This window comes from Chroicocephalus ridibundus, chromosome 15, assembly GCF_963924245.1.
Source record: "Chroicocephalus ridibundus chromosome 15, bChrRid1.1, whole genome shotgun sequence".
NCBI lineage: Eukaryota > Metazoa > Chordata > Aves > Charadriiformes > Laridae > Chroicocephalus > Chroicocephalus ridibundus.
In genome coordinates this window covers 13,117,028-13,130,122 of record NC_086298.1, presented here as the reverse complement: position 1 = coordinate 13,130,122, position 13,095 = coordinate 13,117,028, and the positions used below count along the sequence as shown (strand labels likewise).

General features: G+C 40.9%; 1 protein-coding gene across 2 annotated transcripts in view; it reads left to right on the top strand.

Moving 5' to 3' along the window:
• GPR107 (G protein-coupled receptor 107) overlaps positions 1 to 13,095 on the top strand; it is a 35,238-nt gene that overhangs the window by 9,356 nt on the left and 12,787 nt on the right. For both annotated transcript variants that reach the window (XM_063352778.1, XM_063352779.1), the window contains exons 8-14: positions 451 to 561; positions 3,053 to 3,186; positions 4,129 to 4,204; positions 5,200 to 5,273; positions 5,846 to 5,963; positions 6,973 to 7,103; positions 8,914 to 8,957. In XM_063352778.1, the coding sequence (XP_063208848.1) occupies positions 451 to 561; positions 3,053 to 3,186; positions 4,129 to 4,204; positions 5,200 to 5,273; positions 5,846 to 5,963; positions 6,973 to 7,103; positions 8,914 to 8,957 (688 nt within the window). The remainder of the gene's footprint in view (positions 1 to 450; positions 562 to 3,052; positions 3,187 to 4,128; positions 4,205 to 5,199; positions 5,274 to 5,845; positions 5,964 to 6,972; positions 7,104 to 8,913; positions 8,958 to 13,095) is intronic.

Genomic DNA, 13,095 nt, shown 5'->3' with positions numbered 1-13,095 from the left:
ACTTGTGGCTGTTGGTTACTGTAAAACAAACACACTTTAAATTCTGTTACGTGACACAAATCTCATTTCCATAGCTATCACAATTGGTATAGTTGGAGGAGGAACAGAATAGCCGCTTATGCTTTAGGGCAAGTATGATAAAAATTTTATGCTTCACCATGTTAAATATATGCTTCTTGTTATCTTTTCTCTATGGTGAAGTAAGTTAACACTGATATTTAAAGGTCCTGGATTACCGGAGTGCACAATCGTAGATAGGTGCAATGATTTTGCATCTGGAGTTCTGTTGAAACTTGCAGATATGCTGGTATCCTCGGAACAGTATGCTTGCTGAAAGGAACCAACTGACCTTAAATGTCTGACTTTTTTCATGCTTCCTACCAGGGCAACCCTGTTGTGAATGAGAAGAATGCTGACTTTCATGCTGACTTTTCTATTCCTTATTTTCAGTTTTTATTTAACATCAGCTCTGATAACCAAGAAGGTCTCTACAGCCTATATTTCCATAAATGTGTTGGCAGCGATGGGCCGACTAATGATCAGCAGCTATTTAGTCTCGATGTGAGTATAGCTTCTAAAGTATAATTAACTCATTCACTTAGATTGAAACATACAGCTTTCAATGCTAGCTTGTATACCAAGCACACGCTGTACGTGAGCATATATATGGGGTGGGAAGTGATTCAGAATTGTGCATTTAATCTGTGTGGTGGCATTTCTGAAGGAAGCAACTACAGTAAGAAGAACTAAAATACTAGTTTTGGAGAAATGTCTGGAAATCTGAAGACTGTGTGGGCTGGGTTCAGTCTGCACAGTTGTGACTAGATGCTGTAATGAGATGGGAGCTAAAACAGCTGTTTGATTTTTTTTGCTGGGCTCAAAAATCACTTTTTTTTTTTCCTTTACACAATTGCAGATATTAAGGCTGTTGCTGCAATCTAAATTGTTGGTATTTGTGAATTCAGTGTTTTTGCTTTTTCTGGCCTAATTAAAGATGCATTTCTACAATGTTAGTTCCACATCTTAAAGGCAATATGTTATAGCAAATGTTTTATCTCTCTTAACATCCAAGGGTTCAGTCCTGTGCTCTTTTGAGCCAGAGTGCATTATCAGAGCTCTGGCTTTCCCGTTTTTTCTTTCCTGTGCTCATGCTGGCATCTCTGCTGGTCTATAGTGAGCTAATTCTGTAATGAATCTTCTCAATGACCGAGGTAGTTCTCAGCCAGATCAGACCGCTGAACTGATTTTTACGTGGTTGTCCTGACGCCACTGCGAGGGAAAAGCAAGGGAACACATAGGTGATAAAACTTAGCAACAGCTTAACTCAGATTACTTTAAATCTGCTTCTGAAGTTGTATGTTTAGAAGACTAAGTTTTTTAATTGCTGATTATTGCTTTGACCCACTGAAGAAATTGGAAAGAGAAGAAAACCTAGAGATGCGGGACAGTTTCAGCACTGCAGACTATCTTGATGCATTATTTTATTGAAGTCTTAGAATCATAGAATTATTTAGGTTGTAAAAGACCCTTGGGATCATCGAGTCCAACCATCAACTCCACTCTACAAAGTTCTCCCTTACACCATATCCCTTAACACCACATCTAAACAACTCTTAAACACATTCACTCCACCACCTCCCTGGGCAGCCTATTCCAGTGTCTGACCACTCTTTCTGTGAAGAATTTCTTGCTAATGTCCAGCCTAAACCTACCCTGCTGCAGCTTGATCCCATTCCCTCTTGTTCTGTCACTAATTACCTGTGAGAAGAGACCAGCACCAACCTCTCTACAGTGTCCTTTCAAGTAGTTGTAGAGAGCGATGAGGTCTCCCCTCAGCCTCCTCTTCCTCAAACTAAACAGTCCCAGCTCCTTCAATCGCTCCTCATCAGATTTATTCTCCAGGCCCTTCACCAGCTTTGTTGCCCCCCTCTGCACTCCAGCACCTCGATATCTCTCTTGTATTGAGATGCCCAGAACTGGACACAATACTCCAGGTGTGGCCTCACCAGTGCTGAGTACAGGGGGACAATCACCTCCCTCCTTCTGCTGGTCACACCATTTCTAATACAAGCCAGGATGCCATTGGCCCTCTTGGCCACCTGGGCACACTGCTGGCTCATGTTCAGCCGCTTGTCAATTAGAACCCCCAGGTCCTCTTCTGCCAGGCAGCTCTCCAGCCACACTGCCCCAAGCCTGTAGCGATGCATGGGGTTGTTGTGGCCCAAGTGCAGGACCCGGCACTTGGCCTTTTTGAAGCTCATGCCGTTAGCGTTGGCCCATCAATCCAATCTATCCAAGTCTCTCTGTAGAGCCTCCCTATCCTCACGCAGATCAACACTCCTGCTTAGCTTCGTGTCATCTGCAAACTTGCTGATGGTACACTCTATGTCCTTATCAAGGTCATCAATAAAGATGTTAACTAGAAATGGTCCCAACACTGAGCCCTGAATCTGATCCCTGAGTCTTAGCACATATAATCAAGCCATTTAAGGGCATAAGTAGGTTGTTAAATAAAGCTTCTGTTTTCTCAGTCACAGGGTAATAGGCTTGCAGGAAAGTTCTTCCTTTCTCTTGACAGGTGAAGAAATCCACTGTAGTAAACCTAAGAGTGAGTTTTTTAGCTATGTATGACTCCACGCCTAAAATCGGCACTGTGCTATAAAACCCCTGCTTGTTTATGCAAGGTTGTAGACACTGTTTCTAAATCAAATGTGGGCAAACTCTGTAAAGTTTGGTATAGAGAACAACTATTCCTTGGGAAAATTACTTTGCCTTTCTGAATTACGTTGCATAACTGAAGCACTGGAAACAACCTCTGTCCTCTTCTGCTTTTCAAAGAAATTATTGTTGTGGGTGTAATTTTGCAAAATGTTTTGAGATTCTTCAGGATGAAGAGCTGCTTTTATTTTTTTCTTTAAGAGTCTCATAACAGTCGCCGCTTCAGAAAAGCTAATTTTAAATGAACGACTTTGATTGTGAACTGTAATTGTTAACTCAATGCTTTAGCAAAATGTCTTCTCAACTGTACACATAACACACCTTTAATATTCAGATAGAAATCACGGAAAAGAATCCTGAAAGCTACCTTTCAGCGGGTGAGATCCCACTGCCAAAACTTTACATTTCCATGGCTATCTTCTTTTTCCTGTCTGGGACTGTATGGATCCACATACTTCGTAAACGCAGGTAAACGGACTAGTTTGGTGTCAGTGACAAGTATGGGCCTACCTTGTTTGATTTTTATTTTTTTATTGCTCCTCTTATAATGCCCAATTCACAGGCAGATTTAATCACTTATAACTCCAAATCTGGCTCAGTATTTGATGCCTGATACATACAGTTTATAGTTGAAAACAGCTACCTCTGTCAGTAGCATTGTTGCAGACTATTGTTCCAAAGTTATCAAGTCTTACATAAAGAAATCCTTCATGTAGAGTACATATTAAAATATATTGTGGCAGCAAATAAACAGGAAATTCCTGTAGTTGATGACAAAAGGAGAATGCTACTTGAAAATAACTTTAAATAACAAGAAAAACTTGTCCAGTTTTTTTAATATGGTGAGTAGCAGCTTATGGCAGTGGAGAGCCATAAACATTTTGATTATAGTTGCAAGTGGTAGGAATTCCTGATTGAAAACCATACTCTTTAATAGTTAAAGCATAGCAACAGAAGCCATGAGAACCTATGATTCCATTTTGACTTTACTTCTGACTTAGTCTGACGTTCACTTGGTAATCAGATTATTTGGTGGTCTGGAGTTCACTTGGTGGTGTGGTGTAGTAACTTGGGGGCTTTGGATGGAGTAATACATGAATTATGTTTAGCAAATGTTTAGCAAACTTTCTAACCGTTATGATCTATATATGCAAGATGTTCCTGTGAATTACTATTTTTAAGTAACCCAATTATTAAAATACAGAGTTGTAGAATATGTAGTTGAAATGTTGTTAAGGATGTTGCAGAAACTTGGACTGCAGCATTAAAGGGAATCCTTTTACACCAATAGTCAGCTCAGCCTGGGAGTTACTGTTTGACATTTGTAGGTTTTAAAGAAATACACTTGGGAACAGAAATTTTTACTGCTGGCTTTTCATTGATGCTCTTCCTTCTTTTTTTTCTTCCAAGAAATGATGCCTTTAAGATTCACTGGCTAATGGCAGCCCTCCCTTTCACAAAATCTCTGTCCTTAGTCTTCCATGCGGTATGTATAAGAAACATGGAATCCAGGGCATGCTGTTTTAAAAAACAAAAACAAAAAAAACAACAACAACAAAAAAACTACTATGGGAGGGAGAGAGAAGTGTGTTTCATATTGAAGCATTGGAATTGAACTGCAGCTGTTTGCTGGAAGTGATTTGGTTTTCATCAGCAAATTCTGACTTTAAATACAATTGAGATCATGTCCTGAAGCGGTGAAGCAGCAAGCACGTATGAGGGTTGAATGAGTTACATGAATTCTAATGTTTTGGCCATCTGAGGCTGAAAGCTTGAGCTATGGTGCTGCTCCAGCTACATGGCTTTCAGTAAATGCTAATAGAATGGAAACCTTGGTGAATGTTTGTAAAATTCAGGGCCACTACTTCACCTGAAGTATTATGGTGTGCCGTAACAGACCTAACGTTATAAGCTTTGACACTTTTAATACATAAAGTCTCTATTGAATTGTATTGACTTTGCTTTTCCACTGGAAATATCTCATAAACAAAGGTAATGGCAAGCATTTAGTCCTTCAGTGTTTGTGCCAACCATGATCTCCACCCTCACGTTCACGATAGTGTAACTGCGACAAACATCTTTGGAGTCTAATGATTTGAATCTGCTTTCTAGTGAAAGTGAAACTAGAAAGCCTCTTGTCGCTTAATGTGACTGAACTTGAACAATGAATGAATAAATAGGTTGCAAATGCAGTTGTTTAATTATAGTTAAGTGTGGGAGCTGTGTAGGAAGGATGTAGATTGTATAAGATACATTCCCTAATGCTTAGGAAATACAGTGAATGGAAATGACTTCATTGTTGCTAAGCAAAAGTAGAACATGTTGGGAGGAAGTATTCTCTGAGATGTAGTAGAGTTGAGTTTGTACACACTGATTGGAAAATGAAACTCGAAGTGGCTGTCAAGCAGACCTGGTTTATAGACATGGGTGGGGTGCTGATGAGCAGTTTGTAAAATAACACACTGTATTTTCTGCTTCCAGATCGACTATCATTACATTTCTTCTCAGGGTTTTCCTATTGAAGGCTGGGCTGTTGTTTATTACATCACTCACCTGTAAGTATGTCAGAAGATTGAAGTGATAGATTCAAACAATGAAACTGAATTCCGTGTGGGGCTGTCCCCCTCCTGAGCAAACTGGAAAATGGCTGATTCTTTGTACTACGTTCTGAGTGACCAGACGATAATCAGCCCTGTGTGAAGGAGAAAGCTGTACTTACAAAAGGCAGCTGCAGAGAATTGGTATTTATGTAGGTGGGGGAGTGGAAGGATAGGAAATGCTTTGCTTTTCTTTGTTCGCACTAATATTCAAGTATCTAATTTGTTCTTGGTGTGAATGGTAAGAGGGTACAGCTGCCAGTGTTTTCTCCTGTTCATGATGGTGAATGGATTACTCCCCCAGGAAAAGATTGCATATATTGACAATTGTGAATGAAGCGTAATATTGCTATGTGATACACAGTTGTAAGCAAGTACATCTGCTTCACTGTTGTAGGATAAGCACTTGCCAAAATTATGAATAGCAAGGCATTTGTTTGGGTTTGTGGCTTTACTGACTGTAGGAGAGAACCTGGGCAGCAGAGGAAGTGTGATAAAGTCTCTCACTGCGGTATCTGTTTCCCTTTCAGACTGAAGGGTGCTCTTCTGTTCATCACTATCGCCCTTATTGGCACAGGCTGGGCTTTCATTAAACACATCCTGTCAGATAAAGACAAAAAAATCTTCATGATTGTCATCCCACTTCAGGTGAGGACTCAGCTGTGTCAATACTTAACTGTCTTGTGGGAGAGCTGCTTGTGGAAACTGTAAAAGGCTGTGAATCCTTTCCAAAATACCGCATAGTTACTGCTTGTATGAGCCTATTAGTTACAATATCAGTTGAGCTGGGATTTTCTGGGCCAGAAGTAACTTCTGTAATTTTCCCCACTTTTCTCCATATATTGAGTATGACATAATAGTGATCAAATAGTGTCAGCAAGTGAACAGCAAACTATAAGGTAGGTATATTCATGCTGGGGCAAAACTTGGACTGCAAAACAGTACTAAATGGCTAAGCACAGAAATTAAGTGAAAGCTGTCACTTCTGAAATGCTTGCTGAATGGACTTAAGGTGGAAAAAAAAAAAACAAACCAAGACTTCTAGGTCTGTTGGGTCTGAGGGAAATTTTCTGAGTGTGTTCAAAGCGATCAGTGCTTGTCTCCTCTCCAGGAATGGAAGTAAATAGGAGAGCAGCACTTCTATTTGTTGTAGGCAGAACAGTTTTTCTGCCTTTTCAGGAATCCCTTACCCATCTGCAAAATGACAAGTGTATAATTTGTGTTTGAGGCTCTTCTAGAGCTCAGGTATGGAGTACAAAATGCAGTCAATGACCAGTTTGAATTATTGGCTTAACTTAGAATAATGCATTTAGACTGTTTGCTCTCTGTGTGTATGTGGAGTCCTGTTTCTGTATGTTTACAAATAGATTTTGCTCTTTTTATCTCTACTGATACAGTAGATTCAGTATTGCATATAACAAAAAGGAATACTTTCTGAATGCCAGCAGAAATAAGTTCCAGTCAGTTTTATTTCTGTAAATGCTGTGAAGATGCTGCTGAATGTGTGACTTTCTTGACATAGAGCTGCAGAAGAATTATTGATGTTACTGAATGGGCTCTTTCTGCAACTGTGGGACAGCTTTTGCTGAATTGGCAGCCCAGATCTAGTATCTCCTGGGAAAACTTCTGAAACCATTAAGTGTGTTTTGTCCTGTAGGTACTGGCAAATGTGGCATATATTATCATAGAGTCAACAGAAGAGGGGACAACTGAATATGGAATGTGGAAAGAAATCCTCTTCCTGGTAGACTTGCTGTGTTGTGGAGCCATCCTGTTTCCAGTGGTATGGTGAGTCGATGTATGGTTTCTGAGCCCTGATGGCTTGAGCTGTTTCTGAACTACTGAGTATTGACTGATAGCTAGAGCTAAAGATACTGCCAAAGTAAAAAAAGTCAGTCATCTGGAATCAAGTGTTCTGTTAATATTTTTTTTAAACTGTATCATTCTTTTGAATTCTGTGTTGTGGAAGATACTTCTTTTAGGGATGTTAAAGTGGGGATAAGGTAAGGTGGGTGGTGATTTTAAGTGTGGCCAGCACAGCACAGACAGAGGTGCTTTTGAAACCCAAAATTTTGCAGGAGCGCTGACTCTTTCTTACATTGAGAAATGGGATTTTGCTTTACTGCCTGAGGCTGGAAACTGGGCCGCTAAATTCTAAAACATTAGTGCTGTCTAAGATTCGTGCTGCCTTCAAGCAGAGTAGCTGCATTTTTACTTAACTGTTTAGAAGAAATAATCCCACATGGAGCGTTTCCCTGCCCTTCCTTCCACTCTACTTGTCAAGGAATAATGTTGGTTATATAAAACTCGACCAAAACACAGATAATTCAGATAAACACTATTGTTGCTTCTTGCCAATTAGTCAGAACATTCATCTTCCAAATTCATTTTAGTCTTAATTGGATAAACAGCTGCATTTAAAGGAGGATATGAAGGAGTTTCTGGCTCCCTGGTTAGTAAATGCAGAATGTTCTTTTTTATCTTCAGTATTTTTTTCTGAAACATGGAGTGAATATAAATGTCTGTCTAGTAAACATGTCACTGCTCTAGAGTGTGTAACTCTTTGAGTGTTTCGGAGAACTGTTTGATAGCGCATGTGTCCTTACCTTCCCAATTGTCCTCTGTGTAGGATCAAAACAATACACAGCCTTGTTGGCCTTCTGCCAAGGCTGGGAAATGTCTTCCAAGAAATTTGCACTACCCACTTGTCCCTTCCCCCATTCCAGTCAAAATGCAGCAGCTCTTCTGAGTTTGAGTGCGTTTGGGTATGGTAAATAAACCTGCAGGAATATTAAATTTAACTGTAGAGAGACTTGATTTCCTATGATAAAGATGACTTCTACAGTTGTAGCTCTTACTACCTAATGCTAGAATCCATATATGCTACCTAGTGATACAGTGGTACGAAACTTGCTTTCCATAAAGAAACTGCATCTAAAGAAAAAAATGCAGTTGGGTGAGCTGTCCTGTAACTGTTCATAGTGTGCAACCAGTGTTCTGCATTGTCATGGTACCAACATAAACTGGTGGTGAAGCCCAGGACATAAAATCCTGCCCCTTTTTTCATCTGGGTAGTGTCACTGCAGCTGTTGGGATGACTCATGTGAGCAAGGTGACTAAGATTTGGCCCTTGAGTTTACATTCCTGCAGGGTAGCTTCTGTTACATAAGTTGCCTATGTAGACATGTAAGCTGTAATCAACTATTTAAATGAAAAGAGCTTAAAAGGGCAGTAAGATGCCAAATGCTTGGCAGTGCTCTGAATAGTAGCTCAGCTTAACTGTACAAGTGTAAAGCATTATGCTGGAAAATGCCCCAGTTTCTCACTCTGCTCTCTCCCTCCCACAAAGCTTTCTGTAGGCTGAAGTAGGCTTTAGCAATCAGCTTTCTTAATCACAAGGAGATACAGATACTTGAACTAACTGCCTGAGCCGGGGAGATGGGGGTGAAATATATTCAGTGCCAAGCACACTAAACACAGTTAATCATGAGCATAGCCCAGCCATAAAGAGCTAACAAAACTTGTTAGAGGGCTGCAGTGAAAAGGGAGTGGAAAAATTGTAGCTAATCTACTCTTTTTTTCCCCCGTTATTTTTCAGGTCAATAAGACATTTACAGGAAGCTTCAGCAACAGATGGGAAAGGCAAGTAATCTGTAATTTTCTTCTGGTTTATGCTACATGCCATAAGATAATGCCAGAATTTCAAACACATGATGTTGATTTTAAATATGTAAACTAAAACTATAAATCTACACTGTGTTATTGTTGCACCGATGCTTTTCCTCAGTGGGCTCATAGGAATAACTTCTGGAAAATGAGCTTTTTCGTGTATTGTTTTGACTATCAGAACTCATGTGTGAAACTTACTCTCTTGTACTTGCACAGCTCTCAGTGCTCAAGCTAGACATGACATCTAGAGCAAATCATCTTGACAGATTTTCCTTCTTTTCTCACTCGGGTGTTCAGAAGCAGAGCTAGAAATTAATTCCCCAATTGCTGACTATTAGTCAAAATAGACTCCCTTGTTTAAATTTCTGCAGAAATCTGTTCCTGCCAGAATAGAGGAAAACAAACCTCGTTTGAAACAAAACATAAATTGGTGTTCAGTGTAACACGGTTCTTGACTTGTCCATGTTTGTCCAGGAGCTTAAAGGACTGCTTGTGTAAAGCTGAGTTGCGTTTATTGTAGCAGTGAGGTGATGGATGGAAGGCCAACCCAAATATGGCTTCTGTAGCATGTGCTTTTCCTGCCTTATCCTCTCTTCTTAATTAGTTCTTTAGTTGGCTGCAGATTCAAGCTGTGGAGCATAGCACTGGCTTCCTTGGAAGCAGGCAGCCATTTCAGTAATCTGCCATTTGATGGCCTACTTGAAAGCTTTATTTGTAGAAGGCCCTTTTTTGGCAATATCTTTTCAACCCAGTCTTACCCGTTAACTCCTGTCTCTCCTTTCTGGACATAACCTCCTATGTCTGGATACTTCTTCCAGCTGTTTCCTGGCTTCCACTGAGACTCTTGGATTTTGGTGGAGATTGCCTTTGTAGTCTAGTAGGTGAACTGTAAGGCTGGGTACTGAGCTCAGCTCTGTGCAGACCACAGATTAGGTCTCTTGCAATCTGTTGAATTGAAACAATAATTAAGGTGAGCCCAGCATTTTTTTAGATTCAAGTTGTTAAAAAAAAAAATCCACAACAACCATGCAAACACAAAAAAACCCAAACCACCTCAAACCTAAAGGGGGGAAAATATTTAATTTCTCATAGAAACCAATGCAGAAGAGGTTAGTGTTGATATAACATGAATGTTATTGGTAGGTTTCTCATCAGTGTGTTTACATGGGTTCAGTGACATTCACTGATGAATTTGTTTTGCCTTGTCCACTCAGCGTATGTTCTGGAGTATTTATGCTCTTATGATTACAAAGTCTGCTTAAATTTAGGCACACCGTGAAAGCAGTCTTTCCTCTGAACTGAGGACTTCGTGTACGTAAGGCCTGGTTCTTAGGGGGAGCCACTGTGCGTGACTGCAAATAGCAGTCAGCTTTCCTGTAACTAAGGCAGAACTGTTGGGTGGCAATTGAGTCTGTGACTATTCAGATGCTGAGCAATCAGCAGATAGTGCATGTAACAGCCAAAACCTCTAGATCTGTACGGCCTCAGGTGATTACACCGTGCCTACCTTGCACTTGATGGTTCTTATCACAAGATGGTGCTATGGAGTTTGCTTAACTTCAAAATCTATTGAGTGAAGGAGAAAAAGTGGCCAATGTCAAGGATGTTCTGCATAAAGACTGGACCTGTCCACTGTTCATGGTAATGGGTGGAATCCAGACCTGAGTACACCCAAGCAGCTCTGAAGGATACATTGAGGTGTATAATGGAGGTAAAAGAAAATGGTGATCTGAGAAGAACTGGCTGTGTCTATACGCTAGTCAGTGCTATGCACAATAGCCCTTAAGGACTCTTCTTAGTTGTCTGTTTTGTCTTGCTTTCCACGGGTAACAGCACTCATCATGAATGTTGCTTGTGGATCACCTACTGCTGTTACCACACTTGACCTACTGATGTTACCATCTGGCTGTGCAGATTCTGAAAGTTCAGTAAGTGTGCGTTGAGAGGGACTTAGCAGCTGTGTTATGCTACATTAATAATGAAATAATAGCTTTTTTTCAGGGAAAACCTTGCATAGGCTGGCAGCACATTGTGGCCAGGACAGCCACAGTGCTGAGACTCACTTGTGAAATACATGGTTCGAGTATTCAGATGCTGTTGATAAGAGCCCATGAGGAGCAAGTGAGTGGCAGTGTGATGCCAGAAGCAGGATGTTACCTAATGATGTCATGCTGCTGGTGTGCCTGGTTGAGAAAACCAAAAGTGATTTGGCTGCACTGTAATAAGTTAAAATCATTCATGTTAGGCTTATCAATGAATAGTCTTGACTAGAACCATATACTCTTAACTCTGTAGGCTTCCCTTCGAGGCCCTGTTTTGCAGAGGTGCTGCTTAGTATCTTAGCTTCTCATGAAAAAAACAGGACCAGTGCTAACTCTGAAATCACCAGCATCTATTCCACCCCCCCCCCAGTTGAAGACAGTTTTCTACTGAAGTTGATAAATCCTGGATCTTCTCATATACAGTTTAACTGCTGTACTACCTGTCTTGTGGTTAGATCTGACTGAATCTTGTGCAGACAGTTCTACGTGGACTGCCTATTGCTTGCTGGGATTTATTATCTGGTATTACCTTAAAGGCTGCTTTCCCTGTTCTTCGCACAAACTTCATTAACTTAAAGGGTGTCTTGGGTAATTATGTACTATAAATTCAATCGCTGTTTTTCCTGGTGCTGAGTTTTCTGGTGACTTTCTCACTGGTGAAAAAGACCAAAGGAAAATTACTTTTGCTTCCTTGTGTCTTTTAGAACTAACAACTCCAGGACCTCATGGCTCAGTTTCCTGAGTCTTGTCCTCTTCCAGCTACTTCACAACCTGTTTATTAGATAGCACTCCCTTGGGTCAAGTGCAGCCATGACTGCAGGGTGACTTGACTAGAAATGAAGCAGAAAACTGGTCGAACTACCAGTCTTTTAGACTTACAGCTGTGCTTGCCATAATGTATTAGCAATGTACAACTATTGAAAAGGCTTATTGTAAGTAGCAGTGAATTGGAATCACTTGGTAATGGTTGTTTGAACTTGATAACTTTTTTAAAATTTTTCTAAAGTGGGAAAGCTAGAGGAACAGGTCTAAAGCCATAATTATCCAGGAAGACCTTACATGCACAGATGCTGTGGATTGCTAGTGAAGAGATGGCATAGCACAGCGATACAGCTGAATTTGAGCTGCCTGATTGTTTGCTTTTTTTCCTTGAAGGTGATCTTTAAAGCAAAATATCTGACCTACACAGGCTTCTTATCTTGCACAGCAGTGGGCGTAAACATCCCATTTTTAGAAGCTTTTTTCTTCCCCTTTTAAAATCACCACCTTCAGACTTAAGCAGGTGCCTAGCTGCAGCTCTTTGGTCTGTCACTGTATGCTCTTTCAGATGAGAGTCCGTGCTCTCTGTCCATTTCTAGACCTGCATTACAGATGTCTTGCAGATTTTAGGCAATCAGCCTTGCAAACTGAGCTTAAAATTGTTTGGGCTGGAAAGATGGTCAACTACCACTACCTTGTTTACAGGCATCATGAGAAAAGGAAGAGAGGGAGTACGTTGTAGTAAACTTGCTTATTTTTGTTTGAAACTCAAAGTTCTTGGTCACTGGACCCCTCAAGTCTCATAAGCCACTGCTGCGTATCATGTCATCTGAAGGAGGAATGGAAGTCTGGAATTACCACTGCAGTTCTTGTTCTGCTTGTACCTCTGCGCATGCAATGAGATATGTGAAACTTGGTGCAGTCTGATCACAAACGGTTAGCTATTTTCCTGAAGCACTGCAGCATGTCACAGTTGGCAGCAGAATTGGGGGAAATACATTGCAGTGTGTAGCTCCCAGGCAACATTCCCTCTGTGCCGTGCAGTGGGCAAATGGTGATTAATGCTTTCATACTTGCCCCCGTGTCAGGAAAAAACACTTGCTGTATTCACTGTCCTCCTGCTTCTGTACTATGAAAATGCTGTAAAGAAAGAGCCTCGTCCTGCGTGGTGCAGAACACCCTCTGCTTAGCTGAGCTTAGCAGACACTGGAGGCGTTGGCTCCCGGGAGACCTGTGCTAAAACACCCCCGCAGCTCTCCAGTGGGTAGGAGGGGGTAACCCAAGGGTAAACGTGCTCCAGGCAGTACATG